This window comes from Cucumis sativus, chromosome 4 (assembly GCF_000004075.3).
Source record: "Cucumis sativus cultivar 9930 chromosome 4, Cucumber_9930_V3, whole genome shotgun sequence".
Lineage (NCBI taxonomy): Eukaryota > Viridiplantae > Streptophyta > Magnoliopsida > Cucurbitales > Cucurbitaceae > Cucumis > Cucumis sativus.
The window spans coordinates 1834956-1853321 of NC_026658.2; the positions used below are offsets into that span (position 1 = coordinate 1834956).

At 32.3% G+C, this 18366-nt stretch overlaps 3 protein-coding genes across 4 annotated transcripts; 2 read left to right on the top strand and 1 right to left on the bottom strand.

The window, feature by feature from the left end:
- Nucleotides 1-1972: 1972 nt before the first annotated feature.
- On the bottom strand, nt 1973-4975 carry LOC101215960 (ACT domain-containing protein ACR4). 2 transcript variants are annotated; one of them, XM_004152071.3, is made up of 7 exons: nt 4696-4970; nt 4471-4516; nt 4268-4382; nt 4089-4156; nt 2868-3464; nt 2630-2734; nt 1973-2550 (listed from the first exon to the last, which is right to left on the bottom strand). In XM_004152071.3, the coding sequence occupies exons 1-7, from the start codon at nt 4764-4766 to the stop codon at nt 2203-2205; spliced, it is 1350 nt and encodes a 449-aa protein (XP_004152119.1). In that variant the 5' UTR covers nt 4767-4970; the 3' UTR covers nt 1973-2202. The 2 variants fall into 2 exon arrangements, 1 of the variants encoding a protein (XP_004152119.1); XR_004216366.1 differs by having other exon boundaries at nt 2407-2550; nt 2630-2720; nt 4696-4975.
- A 3729-nt stretch (nt 4976-8704) lies between these two features.
- On the top strand, nt 8705-11474 carry LOC101215717. Its single transcript, XM_004152070.3, has 4 exons — nt 8705-9510; nt 9681-9921; nt 10711-10828; nt 10922-11474. Exons 1-4 carry the CDS (start codon nt 8882-8884, stop codon nt 11011-11013), a joined length of 1080 nt encoding a protein of 359 aa, XP_004152118.1. The 5' UTR covers nt 8705-8881; the 3' UTR covers nt 11014-11474.
- Nucleotides 11475-15546: 4072 nt separating this feature from the next.
- LOC105435337 lies at nt 15547-16449 on the top strand. Its single transcript, XM_011656021.2, has one exon. The coding sequence runs from the start codon at nt 15669-15671 to the stop codon at nt 16386-16388; it is 720 nt and encodes a 239-aa protein (XP_011654323.1). The 5' UTR covers nt 15547-15668; the 3' UTR covers nt 16389-16449.
- Nucleotides 16450-18366: the final 1917 nt, after the last annotated feature.

The window sequence follows — 18366 nt, forward strand, 5'->3', positions numbered from 1 at the left end:
GAGTTGTTGATGCCACCTTAGGAGAGTTATTGAGCATTTTTTGGGGCTTTAGGAGTGAGTTGAGGTGAGCCATCTCTTTGGGCTTTAGGGGTGAAGCTGGACACTGTTTTTGAGTTTGGAAGGCTTAAGTGTTAGTTTGGTTGTATTTTTGGAGGTTTAGGGTTAGGCACTTTGAGTCCACTTTAGGTGTCAATAGAGGTTTCTATTTTATTGAGCATCTAACAGAGGTTCGAAAACGTCTTTCTTTGATAATCTTATTTGAAAATTTCTTGTGATTGTTAGATGTAGACTACCACTTTTCTTACATCAAATTGGTTATTTAAGCGCTTATAAAGTCAATCCGAACATACAATATGTCTATTTCTTCTCGATTTTTTACCATGATTTTTGTTTGGTGTAAGTAAAAGAGTTGAGTTCTAAACTAAATTTAAAAAAAATAAACAATTACTTATTTATTTTCAAAACGATGGTTGGTTTGTTCGATATGTGTATTTGAAAATGTCTAAAAAAAATTATCAAACACAAAATAACTCTTTGCAAGGACTCAACATTTAAGTTTGTACGTTTTAAGTATGAATGAAGTATATGATCCAAGTCATGATGATGCATGACAATTTAAATGAAGACAGTAGAAGAGTTGTAACTCAAACTTTTTGGTTGATGACTACCAGTCAAGTGGCCTACAACCTACACACGACATGTCTCGATTCACAATATAGAATCCATGACCTACCACTCTCAAAGTTTTAGGTAAAATTTGACCACCCTTTCATCAATACCCCACTTCTAGGCTACATTATTAACAAATATATTGGTGACTCGTTTTGTTATTTTCAACAACACACATCTTCATCCCTAACACTTGAAAGGGTTAAAAGTATTTATTGCATTTTGATATATATACTTGCTCAACAATTCATACAAAATTGAAATCAAATTAATAGTTAATATTTGAACTATATATCAAAACACTGCTACAACTTTAATTAAGAGGTTAAAACTCAACTAAAAAGAATGCATCCAACCCAACATTATTATACCTAATGAAGAGAGCACTACCACTCTCTTTTCTAGCTTCAAATATCAACTCTAGTTTTTCTAAATAGATATCATGGTCCGATATATATATTTTTAATCGTATTTAAAAAAAAATCAATTTAAGATTTGAAAACTAAAAGAAGATAGTTTTTAAAAAACTTATTTTTATTTTTAAAATTCGTTTAAATATGCAAGTTCTCTGTAAGAAAATAAAATGACATAGCTTATTTCTCAAATAGTTAGTAAGGCCTAAATTAACATTTGATTGAAGTTGAATATAAATATAATAAAAAGATTAATTGGGAATCTAAAATTTGGTTAAAATATTTAAAAAGGTAAAATCATAAACGTGAAGGTTAAAAAGAGTTTGTATAGAAAGGTTAAAACGAGAATTAATAAAGAAAATGGAAAGATATTAATTGGAGAAAATGAAAAAAAAAATGAAAAAAGAGATGGAGATGGTTGGGGGGAAGAAGAGGAAGAGAAAGAAAAAGAAGGGCTGATAAGATGATGCCACGTGTACAAAGAAATTGCGTTGCTATGAACAAAGCAACCAACCAAGATTTGGGAAAGCGACCCAACCAACATAACCATCTCTTCTCTCTCCCTTTCCCCTTTTTACCAAATTTCAATCCATTTTTTCACTTCCCCTTCTTCCTTCCCACTTCCTATCTATCATTCAACCCATCCACAATTCCACGCTTCTCTCCTCTATTCTTCTCATCCTTATATAATATCATCATTATTACTTAACCTACATTAAGGTATACCTTATATGTATATATATAAAAGACTAAACACGTGCTTTGACATTTAAATTGATGTCACATGCTAACGTTATGTTTTTTTTATTCATGTGAAAAGATGGTTTTTTAAATTTGTTGATTTTTTATTAGGGAAGTTCTTACATCATTCCTTTTAAGTCAAGGCCATATTTGCGTTTGAACAATAATAAGATTTATGTGCATTAAACTAAAAGGTGAGAGTATTTACATTCATTATCATTGTACAAGTTAGAATCTAACTGAAGCAAATATTTGATCATCAAGCAAATGTCTCAATATCAACAACCATTGATTTGAAACTCTGCTGTATTACTGAAGGATGATTCTAATATTTACATCAACTCCCTCTTCCAAATATTACTTTCTCTACTACCACTCCTCATGAGCATGACTTTATCAAACCCAAGTTGTAAAGTACCTTCTCCGATCTTGACCGGAAGAGGTTTCCTAAAGAGAAACCTGAGCCTTCCTGTGGTGGACATTTTGACTGTTGTTCGTCGTCCTTCACATGGAGTATTGTTAGTCCAATGGCTTCTCGTACTGCCTTGATGGTTTCGCTCCTTACTGAGTTTCCAGATGCATCTGTCACGTAGAAAACATTCACGGCCTGTGTTCCTCTGGTGGTAACCTCGGCTCGTGTGACAGAAAGACCATTCTCTCTGAATATTCTCGTTACATCTGTTAAAAGTCCAACTCGGTCTTCACTGCAAAGCTCGAGTTTTATACCCTACAGTTCGAACAACGAAGTTGCATAAGAACAATGAAAAGTAATTTTTGCGATGGAGCACTCTGATTCGTATAAATACCTCAGTCGTTCGTCGCCTAATTGCAGCCTCTAAGCAGTGGATTACCCTCTGTCTCTCTGCCTCTGAACTAATAGGGCTTCCATCTACATGCCTGATAAAGTACTCCTGCCAGAGAGTTAGAGAGATTGATATTTCATATATTTCTGTCAAATGGGATTGCCGAAATCCGTGTTCGAAAGTTCATATTTAACTAAAAGGGAAATGAATTAAAGTCTGACAAACACAATTTTGAACCAACCTGATAAGCCTCAGGCTCTTCAGCAATGATGGTTGCATGGTACACCACATATTGCATATCGGTCAGGGTGCAAACCGTATCAAAAAGTAGCTTGGGTCGGTCAGGACATCTAAGGTTGACAACGGTATATCCCTTCTCAACACAGTTCTCTACAGTCACAAGGGGCCTGCTCTGGTAGCTTTCGCTGCAACTCGTGTAATTCAAGTCGAAATCACGGTCTGCATACATCATTTGATGCAGCCTCCGCTCTTTATGAGTAGAGTTCATTGAAACAGCAGTATTGGCACTGTGTTTATCTCTGTCTCCTTTAAGAACATAGAGGAGAAGCTGTTTAATCTTAGCCAACCAATCGGGGTCATCGATCGGCATTCCACTCGTGTCATCGGTGATGTAAACAACTGAAGCCATTCTTGAATTATGGGTCCAAACCTCTGCAGCTACCACATTACATTTGAGATCTGTAAGAACAGCAAAAACCTCAGAAAGCAAGCCTGGCCTGTCTCTTCCAGACAATTCAATCGTTGTGTGTTCAGCAGCAGCTTGGACACCTACCGACCTCCTCAATGATCTGAAACTGCGTGCCCTTGGCCCCAGTGACTGAGACAGGAAAAAACTTTTTACTTTCCATTCAATAAGTGAACTTAACATAAAGCATAACCAGCTTTTCACATGACTCCAAACAAAATTATGCTAAAGCAACTTGACAAAAATCAGACACAAGACAACTATCATAAACTTTATTGTCTGTTCTTCCTCTTGTTGCCAACTTGATATACGAACCTCGTTAAAAACAGTTAAGCAAGGACATCCTCAATTAAATATAATGAAAACATTTCACTTGACTGACAAAGTAAAAACCTCAATGGTCATCAAGTAGATAAGAAAAAGTTAAGCGTTTCAGGGGCTAAATTGAAACTAAACTCAAACTTTAGGGACTTGAGTGTAATTTGTTAAAGAAACATTCAACCAAAACTCTTCTTATCTTCTCTCTTGTCTACTACTTCCATTCCATGGGTCATCTCAATCAATTGAAGCTTAATTTCTACTGTGGCTATAAGTGCTAATTCTAGAGGGCCTAGTTTAACAGATTAACCAGCAAATGACATTAAATCAAACTCAATGAGATTGAATGAAAGTTTCTCTATTGAAATTCGAGTTTTAACTTTGAAAAATGGCTTAAGAGTGCAAACATTCAAACAAAACTTGAAATGTAAAACGTACCTGTTGAATTCTCTCACCCACACCATCATCACAAAGTTTTTTCCCATTCTGATCAGTGACATGAAAAACTAAAAAAACAAAAAAGGCAAAACAAGAAACACAACAGATAATGAATTTCAGACCCCAAAAACTGAAATGGGAAAGAACAGGAATAGAAAAAAAAGATTATTAGTTATTACCGTCCATGAACCATTCACCATCTGAAGAAATGTAAGCTCGACGAATTATAAGATTCAAATCAGTAAGGACTTGAACCACCTCCAGCAAACTACCATGCCTGTTAGAACTATCAACCTACAAAAAAATCTCAAATCAGGAACAACAAAATCTCAAATCCTGCATCCAAAATTACAAACAAAAACCAATCGATTCGTTGGAATACCTTAATCAAAGTGGCCTTCCTGCTCGAGGTATTATCAATAGACACCCTGAGAATGGAGCATTAAAAAGCAACAAACAGATTCAGAACCCGCGAAGAAAGACGAAAAATCGCGGGAAGAAAAATAAATAAAATTTGAAGACCCAATTGGTTGTGAGAAAATCCCATAAGAAAGAGAAGGAATCGGATGAAAACGAATGGAGGAAGTAGTAGGGGAAGCGATTATACCTTGGGGGGTTCATTCTAATGACGAGCTTTTGATACTCATCGTGAACTGGAAGAGAAGCCCAAGAATCCATGGGGGAAAGTGAAGGAGGAGGAAGAAGAAGAAAGTGGGTTTGTGAGGAATTTGATTGTTGTTGTAATTGTGAGAAATTTGTGCTTGGCGATGAGATTTGTGAGAATTTTGTGTGTGTGTGAGATGAGAGAAGAGAGTTGTTTTGTGTTTGTTGTATATCCGCGTAGCAAGTTGGTTGGGTGGAGGCGGCTCTTGAGCTGGCGGAAGAGTTATGGACGGATCCAAATATTATTTTCATATATATCTTTTTCTAAAATTTATGTCACAACTTTACCATACATTTTTATTCTACTAACCTTAAATCACTACCTAAAATCGATTTACTATATCTTTATATCTATACTTACAATCAAACGATACACTATTCATTTCATCAATCAATTTGTAATATTTAAACATTTTTTTATAGATAGTTATTTTTATTAGTTTGATATTTTAATTATTGGTTGAAGATTAAAATTGAATTATTGTTAGACAATTGTCTAATTTTAATATCTTTTTTTTTTTTTAAGAACTTTTGAAGATGATTAGAAATTGAAAATATTTCACAAACTTAAGGAGTAAAGGCAAGTAAGCATACTATTTAAAAAGTATAAAATTAAAAAAATAACAATCATGATGTTATTAGACAACACCTTAGTGAACTTTTATAAATTTTCAATCACAATTTCATTATTATAACCATTTAGATTTTAGCATATAGGGAGAGGACTCAATTAGGTTCCTTTCATTACAATTCAATATCTTTAAAAGAAATAGCAATAGTGAGAAATTGAAATATGAATTGTTATTTAACGTCGAAATTTTCAAATATTCTAATTTTGTATTTATTATGTTTTTAGAGTTGCTAACCTAAATAACAATTTTTTTTCACGGTCTTATACCAATTTGACGAATTTTTCTTGTATTTTTTTTTTTTTTTGTTTTGATTTCGAATAGATCTGATTATAATAAAATTCAAAAACACTTGCTTGATAAGGAAGGTTTATTTTAACAAGCATGTCATTTACTTTTTGAAGTACATTGGAAATATAATATATACTGAATGAAAGAAAAGCCAAATTTGATTTTGTTTTCTAGCAATCAATTAGATGATCTGATTGTGAAGTACATTTTATAAAATTTTAAAATATAATTAAAAGCTATTGTCATATGAATTTTATAAAAAGGAAAAAATCAATTAATTAATTAGGTAAGACATTTTATAAAAGGTGAATTAATTAATTAATTATTGAAAGGAGAAAGAAAGAGAAAAAAGTTGAAGTTTATGTATCAATTAATCATTTAATCATTTAATCAATCAAATCTAATTCTAACTTCCCTTTCTTTTACTTTTAATTCTAACTTAATCTCCCTATTAAGCTAAGTGTAGAGGTAAAATGATTATTCATTCATTAAATTTATATTAAAAACACTTTGTACTTAGTCAAATTTAATTTGATCATGATATTAAACTTAATTAGCATTATATCCGTTTTAATTTCTTCAAATTTCAACTTTGAATTTATAATCCATAATTAAATCTCCAATTAAAACAAATATAATATACTTTAAATGGTCAACAAAATGAATAAAACCAAAGAAAATGTGAATTTTATTATGAAAGTATTTTAAAAAACAAAATAATTATGAATATATGAAGTTCAACTTGAGTTGGAATGTGAGAGGATAATTATTCGGCCACTTTGGAGAAGAAAAAGGAATTGTTTTGAAAAGAAAAGGGAAGGCGAGAGTGCCACGTGGAGGCAAGTATCTGAGGTGGATGTTTGTGTTGGGCCCACTATGATTTTGAAAGTATGTAATGTCACATCTTGACAGTTATCATCTGCCACATCACCCCCTCCTTGTCATTCTTATTTCCCATTAATTTTTCATTTTTATTCCATCTTTAACCATCAATGCATTCACATTCAATCTATAATAATTTCAACTTTCTAAGGGACATATGTATAGGATCTTTATATAAATACCATTCTTTTTTGCTTTTAATTTCTAACACACAATGGCCATAATGGGCTTGAGGCCCACAACATACCATAGGCCCAAAACCCATACAGTACCATTCTAATTGAATTATTCTCTTCTAATTGTTAACTACATTCAACCCAATCTAAATTCTAATTCAACTCTCTTCTCTCCTTATTTCAAATACCATTAAATTATAGTTCTTAAAAAATAAATTCAATTTATAATTTAGGATGTGGAAAATAAATCTAACAAAAAGGACATTTAAATAGTATTTACTATAGCAAAAAGTGGTTATTATAGTCTTAGATAATATTTGCCTTCAAAACTAGTACTTATCTACAATTCATGATTATTAAAGCGACTCATGTAAAGCTCAATTCCTTGATCACATAGGATCTCTTTAGAGCTTTAGCTTTTTCAAATATATTCAAGCTCTCCATAAGGTTGGTAATATTGTTGTTGTAGACTTTGTCTTTCGATATAGTGTGTATATGGCTTCTCTTAACGCTATCACTTTCTCTTAAAGTCATAAAACTTCTTTCACTAATGAACCTCTCATGATCTCTTAAGACAAGAAACTCATTTTCCATAGTTAAATCTTAAAAAGCTTGAGTTTTAGGCTTCCCACAGTCTAAGTATCCCTTATGGATCACTCATGCTTCTTTGAAGATTGTGAGCTTGAGCTTAAGCAATAACGCAATAATGAACCACAATTTTCATATTTAAAAAAATAAAAAGAAAAAAAGAAAAATTAATTATCAATCACATCTATTTTTATAAAAATTAATTTTGAAAAACAAAAAACGGAAAATAAAATGAGTAACCAAACAAGTGCTCGCGAAGATATTTCATCATCTTATTAGATAGATTTAAATTAAACATTTTATTATTAGTAATATAAAATGCAAATAAGAAGGGTAGTTGAAAGGAACGGTTAAATGGCAACAAGAAACGGACAAAATAACAACGGCTATTTTAAAACCAAACTACGCGGCTTGGCTTGAACGCTCGGCTCTTACGTTATGGCGCCATTTTGAGAAAAAAGATTCAAAGTCAGCTTCAGCTGAGTTGGCACCATTTTTCGTACACTATTCTCTTCTCATGCCCTCCAGGCTGGCACCTACCACTCCCACCACCACCACCACCACCCAATTTTCTAATCAAATATACAAATATTCTATCAACTTTACAATATAACGAAAACTATTTATTTTCATCTCAAGTGTTCTTTTTATTATTATTATTTTTTTAAAAAAAGTATTTATTTTTATCAGACTAAATAGAAAATTCTTCCATATCTTTATAAATAATGTGTATGAATCATTTCAATGAAAGCTTTAAGTAGAATTTTTTTAGTTCCAACTCAAAATTTTAGTTTGATATAAAATTCAATTTTCGTGTAATTCTAAATATGGATGAAATTCAAATTTGATCGATATTCACAAATTTAATTGATTCAGTAACTTGTAAATTCTCAACATCTCACTAAATTAGATCGAGAATCCTGATTGAATTCGATTAATTAAAAAAGAACAAAAATAATTTATTTAAATAATAATATAATTAAATAGATGTTTTTCCATGTACATCGTTTATAAAATATAAATTTTTATTATATTTTATAAATTTTTTGATTACTTAAACTACACTTTGGATAAAAATAATTATCAAACTTTGTCACATTTTCATTTTAGGTTCTATGATAAGAATAACAAAGAATTATATTTATATATATATAAACAAAAATAGAAAAAAAATGATTATATAAATATAATTTAAGAAAGATTAGAAAACATAGAAAAAAGAAAATCCCACCAACCTCTCCTCTTCTCTTCTCTGCTTTATATGAAGGTATAATAAATAAATAAATAAAGGGCGTATAATAGCAAATAAATCCGTTGGGGGCATTGGGACGATAATCCATGCTCGAATGCGCCTTAAAAAGAGTGTAGATTAGTACACGTGTCTTCATCTTTCTCCTTCGTACATCTATCCGTTAACCCTAACTTCCCTTCTCTCTCTCTCTGTCTCTCTCTCTCTCCTCTGTAACTTCGTCGCCATTGGAAGAGAAATTGCAAAAAAGAAAAAAAAGAAAAGAAAAAAAACGGTTCTACATCCTTACTTTTTGTACCCATTTCTGCTCCAATAATGGGCAAGTTACTTTGTGATTCCACCACGGCTGTAGCCGAGTCTTTTCCGACCACCTCTCCGGCCGTTAATTGGAGGGACCAGAACTCTTCCTCTGTCATAGATGCTAATGGAGCTTTAGATCTTCTTGACCAGACAACCGCAACCGCAACCGCCGTTGTACCTACTGCTTGGGATGATGTTCTTGGTCTCGAGGACCAGCAGAGGCGGCAGCTTCAGAGACTTCATGCTAAAGGCGTTCTCTGGAAGCATCCCGAGGAGAATACTATTGATTCATCCTCCTCTATGTCTTTGAGATCTGTTGTGTTTCGTCTCTCGCATGGTGGTGAGGTGTCTTCTGATGGAAACTGTTTGTTTACGGCTTCTCATAAGGCTATGAACATGGCGCGTGAGGTCGACGCTCGGGAACTTCGACGGCGGACGGTCAGGCGATTCTTGGACGATTTTGGATCTGCCAGATTGGAGGAGGTTGAGGTCATTAATGAGGCGATTAGGCATCTATATTCTCCCGATCTGAAGAATGGATGGGGAATCCATGTGGTTCAGGAGGTTAAATTCTTGGCCAAGAAAGAGGATCGGCCGGCATTGGACGGAGCTATCGATGAGCTTGTTCAACTCGGCATGCAGAGGTATAATCAATTCATCCTTACATTGGATCTGGAATCTCTCTTCTATAGCCATTTCTAACTTCTAAACAGCGATAATCATGAGATCTGGATTCTTTTACGTTCTACGGCGGCCATAGCGCCCTTTCGATTTTTAATGTATTTGCATCTCATTTTGTTTGCTTCAATTGAAGAGAAACGGCAGCGGAGTCGATTTACAAAGAAAGATGTATTCCGATCAACGACGGTGCGAGTTGGGCGAAATACATGTCAATTTCCGGTTCCCTTGGGGATGAATTCGATATTATAACTCTGCAATACACAGAGGACGGGTTGTTATCTGTGGATGAGAACAGAGAAGGCCACGCCGCAGCTTTTGGGGATGACATAGCGATTGAATGTCTTGCAACAGAGTTCAAGCGTGAGATATACGTTGTAAGAACCAACCAATCGTTTTCTTCATGTGTTTCTCTATGGCTTTATTTGATTTTTTACCAATTTGTTTCGTATGTTAGTTCATTGACCCTTTTTAGTTTTAAGTTTCTGATAATCCTGTTCTGGGAAATTCCATGACATTTGATGTTCGACAAATTGGTCAAGATGGTTCCTTCTGCTACATATGAATAAATGGATGAATGTTGAAAAACTGCTTTGTTCCAAAAGATTTCTAGGCCTAATCATGGGGCGCAATGGAATTGTTTAAGGTTTATGATTAGATGATTCCCTATGTGGGATTTAGTTGAGATACTTGAGATTTCTAGGTGAAATTTTATTCATGGTTGAAGAGATGTTAATTGGCTCAAAGTTCCTATTGTTGGTTTACAATTTCATGTTGATAGGCAACTATTGAAGACCATTTGTAACTATTCTGTAGGCACTATCTCACACAAGTAGTTGGAGTTCCTTCTTGTAGAGGAGCTTTGTATGCTTGTGTGTTCTCTCATTTTCCAAGTGAAAGTCGTTTTTATTAAAAAAAATAAATGATAGGCTGAATTGAAGCTTTCTTCTATGAAGAGTTCTAGGTTTGTTCTTCACGTAAGTTTCTTATCACTCAAGACAATAGTACTTCAAAACCTAAATAGGTGAAGCACTGAATATAGCTTTCGCAGCTCACAAATTAATTTCAGAATTTGGAACTTATTCTATGTTCATCAAACTTAGTTTACTTTGTAAAACCTGTTTCGAAAAGTTACTGACGAAATCCCTAAATTATGAACTTTCAAGGTGCAAGCACATGGATCCGACGCAATGGTTGATGAAGAAAATTGCGTTTTCTTTCTTCCACACCGACCCAGGAGCGAAATTTGCGAAGTTCCTTTCTTTCTATTCATGAAAGGAACAGGTAATGGAAGAACCCCACCATCTGGCTATTTTGGTTTCACATGGCCGAACTTCAAAGTTAGTTGCAGCTAACATTTTCTTTATCATTATTCAGGTTGGTGTGGCGCCGGAGCAGACCATTACGAGCCTCTCATCGCCCACTGTTCTTCAATTGTTTCACAGGAAAAAGTGGCAATGGTACTTTGAGGTTTCAATCCTGCAATTTTGTGGCTTAGATTTGGAGTAGAGAATTAATTTAGCACGGTCTTAATTTATTTTTTAGGCTTGCAATCAAGATGGGAAGAAATCAAAATCTGGGTTGCATTGCTTTCCATTTTTTTTTTTGGGGGGGGGGGGTAGAGAAAGAAATTGTTGTTAGAAATCAAATCAGTACGTACTTGTTTTGTCTGACTAACATTTTGCAGGTTTTGCGCCTGCAGTTGAGCAGCTATTGTGAGTTTTTTTCGGCCTTTTTTTCTTCAAATTTGTTGTTGTTGTTGTTGTTTAAGTGATTTTATTAATGAGAAAGAGAGTGCCTGTAGTATAGACACTGGTAGAAGAGTTGATTATTTGGGGTCCAAAATCCAGGAAGTTTACTGCTTTTTTTTGCTGTTGGTATTGTATTCTTAGTATTTTTAATGCTAAAAAAAGCCAACTATTTTTTATTCCTCTCTATCTTCTTTTTATTTATAGAGTTTTGTAAGAGAACAAAAGAAATGGATTTGGATAGGGCACTGCTTTAGAAGGCAATTAGGCTTTTTATTGGTTGATGAAGGTTTTGATACAACCAATGCCAATTGATATCAATAGATTTTCTTGTAGCTAAGTTTACATCTTTTTGCTTTTCTTTTTAATCATCAATGAGAGCAAATTGGGGGGATCAGATGACATTATATTCTGTGTTCATTGGTGAACCATTGTCTAATCTACCATGGATATCTCCAATCTTCCCTTGGGTTGCTGATATGACAGAATGGACGGTTGATTTGGTTGACTAAACAAAATTGGATGTTTTAAATGTGAACTTAGTCTGTGCTTTTAATTTTGGTTTTTATACTTTTAAAAGGTTGGTTTGTGGGATACTTAGTACTTTTCATCTTCTATTTCAATATTGATTCAATGTGTTTTAGAGACGGACCGTGTTGGTCAGAGAGAGATCTATGGGTTCGATTTTTCTTTTGAAAAAACTGGTTACGGCTGGATTCAAGGAAAACTGATCGATATTCTTCAATTTGGTCGGTTTTGGTTGTTGACTTAGGTATGTTTTTAGCTTCCTTTGCTTGTCCTTGCTAAAAGTATACGTATCAAAATGAACCAATGAATATTTTGAATGCATAAAGGTATAAATGTTAAAATGAACAAAAAAAAATGGAATACGTTGACCAAAGAATATTTAAATCAAAAGTGAACAAAAAAAATGGAATACATTGACCAAGAATATTTAAATCGAATGTTTAAATCAAGAATGAACAAAAAAAAAAATGAAATACATCGATCAAAGAATATTTAAATCAAGAATTTCATTTGTTGTGTTGGTATGGTGTGATATGGGCACAAGAAAATGTCTCCTTCCCTAGCATCACTTATTATTTACTGTTTCCTTATAATTGAATCTCATTTCATCCTTAAACCACGGTACTAAAATTATTGTTTTATCTTTCATTACCAATATCACTTAAATGGAGACTAAAGAGAAATTGCTTAAATAAAAATGGTTACAAATTTGATCTAAGCCATTTCCTAACTTGATCTAAGGGTTTGGGTTGGTTCGTTTTTAGATTGGATATATATAGAAAAATTTAGATAAAAAACTTAAATTTACTAAAAAATTTACAAAATGTCTTAAATTAAAATGTATGTATAGGTATAATTTTTTTATTTTTAAACATATTTTATGTTAGAAAAACATACTTTGTAATTATTATTTTTTAAAAACGATAAAACGTTAGATTACCAATAAATTTATCTAGTAAAAGAAACTGGAAATGTCTACAAATTTAATGCAATAAATAAATTTGCCGTTTTTTTTTCTTTTCTTTTTGGAAATGACAAAAGAATCCCATCATTATTAATTAATGGAGGAGTTAATACATGCATGGGGAGTAATAGCCTTTGTGCAATGACATGTTTTTAGTTCTATAAATTCTAATTGAGGCAGGCACTTGAGTGTTGTAACTCAATTGATAAATTGAAATTTTATTGTTTCAATCATATTTTTGTAATTATAATTAGTACATGAATGAGATGAGAGGATTCCAAACTCAAACTTACTATATCCAAATAATATAATCCAATGGATGCTTTAACATTATATTCTTGGATAAGGTTTTCCCAAAACCAATCTTCATAGAAATGGGTAAGGTTAAGACTTTTCAACATCACTCGTGTGTGTGTGTATATATATATATGTATGTATGATTTGAAGGTCAATAATTGGTAATGTTGTTAGAGAGTTTGAGCAAAGAGAATGTGTTGTGGTTTTTCTATATCAATATATATATATATATAAATCTTGAAGTTATAAAGTTTAGGGTAAGTGATGATAATGAGAGGGAGAGGGAGGCAGCTGACAAACTGACATCCCGACTTATTGACAACAAAACCCTAAACCCTTTTGAACATTTACCATTTACCCACAAAAGAATCCTATGCAGTATGCCCAATTCCATATCAAACATTTCCATAGTTCATTGCCCTTCAATATTTACATTTTAATGCAATTCTTTTTAAATTTTGTAACACTTTTCTTGTATTTTAGAAAAGATACAAATCGTTGTAATGGTTATTAGACCTTATTCTAAGGTTGGATAAACTTTTGGGTTTGTTGGTCTTTATCAAGTTGTTGATTAGTGATCTGGACCAACATTGTCTCTTATTACTTTTAGAAACCAATACTCTTGCACAAGTTCCAAAGCTTCAATTGGTAAACATTACATTAATAAAGTGGCCAAATTATAGAAGTAAATTTGTTAGAATAGAAAACTAATTTGTTTGTTGTTTACATACATATGTGAAAATAGTTTATTGCTAAAATTTGATAATGGTGAAGAAATTAAAGTGGAAAACCGAAGGGAGAACTGAGAACTGAGAACGGAAACCAAAGTAAGTCAAAGTGGAATGATAGTAATAATAATAATAGTTGGTTTTGTCCTTATTGGACATCTGGGTTTGGTTTCCTTTATTAATGCAAGACCGATTGATTATATTATATTCAATTTGCTTCTCAATTTAGACAAGAATTGAAGTGTATATCATCTATCCTTAATGCCATCTTCCTCTTCTTGGGGCCGACCATCGCCCTTCTCGCTTTCTCTTTGACTGTTCACGACTTTTGTTCTCTCCTTCTTTCTCTTCTTCTTCTTCTTCTTCTTCTTCATTCTCTTCCCTCCCGCCCCTATATCTTCTTCACTTTTTTTATATTTAAGAAGATGGTCTAAAATGAAGGGGGAGAAGGCAGGATGCAAGTAAGAAGAAGAAGAATGGAGGAATGGGAGGGGAAATTTGGATGGATAGAACATAAAATACTTAAACTACTGAACTTCGTATTTCAAATACAAACTTTCTAAGTCTAAACGGATATTAATTTTAGAGTTCATAACTTTGTGAGAAAGGTATGATTATATATAGAGAAAGGACAAAAGAGGGTGAAAATGGAAAAAAGGAATTTATGGAGGGCGGGGGTGGAATATGGAAAATAGTAAAAAAGAAAGGGTGTGGCAGAAAAACGGGTGTGGCCGTACAATACTTCTGGAGCACTCTGTCCGATAAAAGCGGAATTAGCTGTTTTTATCCAATTCCCTTTTGCCACGTCTCCCTTCTTCTCCTCCCATTTTCATTTTACTCTCACTTCTATTGCGTCTTCTTCACGCGCTCCCCCCTTCCCTTTCTTTTCTTTTCTCTTCTCTTCTCTTCTTACAAATTTAATATTTAAGAATATGAATGTATATGAAACTTTTAAATACTATATGTATTTTTTAAATAAAATTTTAATAGTTTTACTATTTTTAAAAATTAAAGAATATTTGGTATTTTTTATACAAAATATAAGATCTAGCTATATTTTTTATATATATATAATTTAGTCAACAATTATTGTAATACACGTTTACTACTTTCGATAAATGGACAACACAATTTAAATATTTATAAAATATAACAAAATTTCATACTTTTATCAATATAAACATTTGGAATTTTTTTTCCATTAACATCTAATAATATCAAGTTTTAAATTTTGATATATTTTATAAATATTTTAGTTCTTTTTGTTATATTTAATTAATTAGTTTGATTTATATAGAAAAATAGTTTAATTCAATATACCATAACTTTCTTTAACTAAACAAAAGAAATCCATGAAGCTTTCAATTCATGAAGCTTAGTAACATTTGTGGTTTGTCAAATATTAGATTTTTAAATTTTATTTTATTTATTGATAAGTAAGACTTTCTAAAATACAATAAACTTTCAATGGTATATATTACATATTCATAAACTTTCAATTCAAAATACACAAATATTCAACATTATTTTACACAAGGAAAAGTGCTTATTTACATTTTTATTTTCGATTTATGATATATTCATTTGTTACACTTATATTATGGAAATATAAATGTCTAGCTGGAAATTTAAAACCACAACTAAATTTGCAATTTAATCTAAAAATTACCATAATTATTTTTAGAAAACAAAATTAGTTTTTACATAAGTTATTAAAATATATATATATTAAAGAAATAGAAATGGGAGTAATAATAAATAAACAAAAGTTTATTTATAAGCATAAAAGGAAAAAAGAAAAAAGAGAAATAATAGAAATCACTCTCTGTTTTCTCCTCATTCTTCTCTGAAAAGCTCCAATGGAGATTAAGCACAAAGCTAAAATTCACCCATCGCCGCCTCCCTCCTCTTCCTCCTCCGTCTTCAAGCTTCTACCAGCCGCTATCTTAGCCTTAGCTTCACTCCTCTCTCTCGACGACCGTGAAGTCCTTGCTTACATGATCGCCAGGTCCATTCAATCCTCTGCATTCACTTCCGCCACTCGCGTTTCCAGGAAGAAATCCACCAAAAAACCACCAATCAATACCGGAAACAGTAATGTTGTTACTACTACTACTACTACGACTAATACTACTTATCATAAAACTCCTTTGTTTAGTTGCGATTGCTTCTACTGCTACACTGCCTACTGGTGCCGCTGGGACTCCTCTCCCAATCGCGAACTAATCCACCAAGCCATCGAGGCGTTTGAAGATCATTTAACCAACGGTGAGAAGCCGAAGAAGAATACCGGTAGAGGAAAGAGAAGAGATAGAATCGGGCGTCAAGGTAGTACTGATAATAAGACTCTACCTGTTGTTCATTGTCCAACGTCGGTTAACGATGAGTGCGTCGACGTTCCATTATCGCCGGTGGTGGAAGATGAAGGAAGTGTGGTGAAGGAAGTTGAAGAGAGTGGTCCGGTGGTGGAAGATGTAGGCGGCGGGGAGCATCAGAAGGGTTTGGCGACGAAGGTACTACCGGACGTGTTGGGGTTTTTTAATTCGCGTTTATGGAGTCTGTGGAGTCCGAATCTTTAAATTATTCTTATTGAATTTCAAAAATTTTCCGCGTCCCAAAAATTATAATAATTTATATATATATATATATATGTTATTTATTATATTTTTTCGCACCCCATCGCATGCTATTAATTAAATCTCAAGGTCTTCTCTCTTTTTTCTCAATGCAATTATTTTGAAATTCCAATGGTTTTATTCACTCTCTCTCTCTCTCTTTTTGGGAAAAATCTTTTGAACAATCACTACACTACACTACATGTTTAAATGAGTTAAGAATGTAGCGATGTAGTGATGGTTCTTCATAATCTTCAGTTCATTTTTTCTTCAATTTTAAAATTTTGGATTAACTTAAGATTGATTAAAGACGGAATTATGAGACAACGGAATGTATTGATTTTAATTAAAGTCCATAGTGTATAGTGTAGTGATTTAAGGAAAGTTTTGTTCTATTGATTGTCACCTCACCCACATTGCATCCCAAAACATATAAGAATTATTTATGACACAAATAAAATTTACCATAGCAAGAACTCAACTACTTACTAGAGTACTAGCGTACTACCTCCTCTTTTTTTTCCTTTCTTTTCTGAATGATTAACTAACAAACCAAAGCATCTCTCAAACAAAATAATCCCTAGTGTTTGCTAACTATCTTTCCTTTTTTTTTTTTTTAACTATAAATTTGTGTGGTACACTTGATTATCATCAATAATCACATGTGAGGTCGCAAGTGTTATAGAGTGTTTGGTAATTTTAGTCAAATGACTTGGAGGATGACTTCGACTTATCTCCAACATACTAAGACTCATTGGGTGTAGGACTCAATCACGGGACCAAATACTTAGAAGTTGAAGATGGCAAACCTTTAAGTAGTCGACTCTTCATTTTTTTTTTTTGGAACAAGTTGGTGGATATGATAAGAAAAAGGGAGGATGATAATGAGCATTAATGAATCGGCCCACAAGAGAACATTGTCATAATCCTTTTGTCCTTATCAATGATATCATAAGATGAAATCACCACACACACACCCCATCCATTAACATACTTTGTGGTTCAAAACTTGATTTGGTTATGAAAACTATCCTAAACCAAATGATTATCCAACAGTTTCTTAAATTCGTTCTATTACCTTATTTAAAATTAGTTAACTTTGGACACATTGTAGTTGGCATGTTAACTTATATAAGCATTGAACTAAAATTGATTATAACAACTTATATCATCGATGAAATAAAGTTATTGATTGAATAAATAGACAACACCATTGAAAGTTCATAGATGAATGTTTATTTTGTTTTAAAACATTAAATTTGACTCTCTATTACCATTGATTGATTTAAAAATATAAATTGTATTCTTAGAATCTTATTATTTCTATTACATACCAAATATTGGTATTCTAGTTTTAGACACCATATTCGAAATTTGACATTTCATGAATATATAATAATAATTTCTACTTTTTCTTGACACAAATAAATAAAGGCCGTTTAGCACTTTAAAAATAACAAAATGGATAATTTTCTTTTGGAAAAAGGATAGTTTGCATTTACTAAATATGAAAATAAATAAACAAATATCGAAATATAGAAGACCATTTTCCCTCTATTTTTCCCAATGTTTAAAGGTTTAATTCTTATTTAAATTCCAAAAAAGCATAAATAAATTTTTTAAGAACTAATATAGAAAATTTTCAAGACGTGACTTAAATCTAGAAAATATTAGTAAAAAGTAGATAATAGAACAAGAAACTTAAAAGAAAAAATGTTTGTAATTTTCAAAACCAAACCATCGCCAAATCCAACCTCAATTTTTTATCTCTAAATTTGTTGTTTGAATTTTCAAATTTAACAAAATTTGCTGAGGGTTTAATTTTTGCTATTTATCCCCAAATAATAACAAAGAAAACAAAAAGAAAAGCAAGAATCTTTCAAAAGGTCTCTAGTTCCAAACTTTCAACTAAAATTATTTTTGCAAAAAAAATTGAATTATT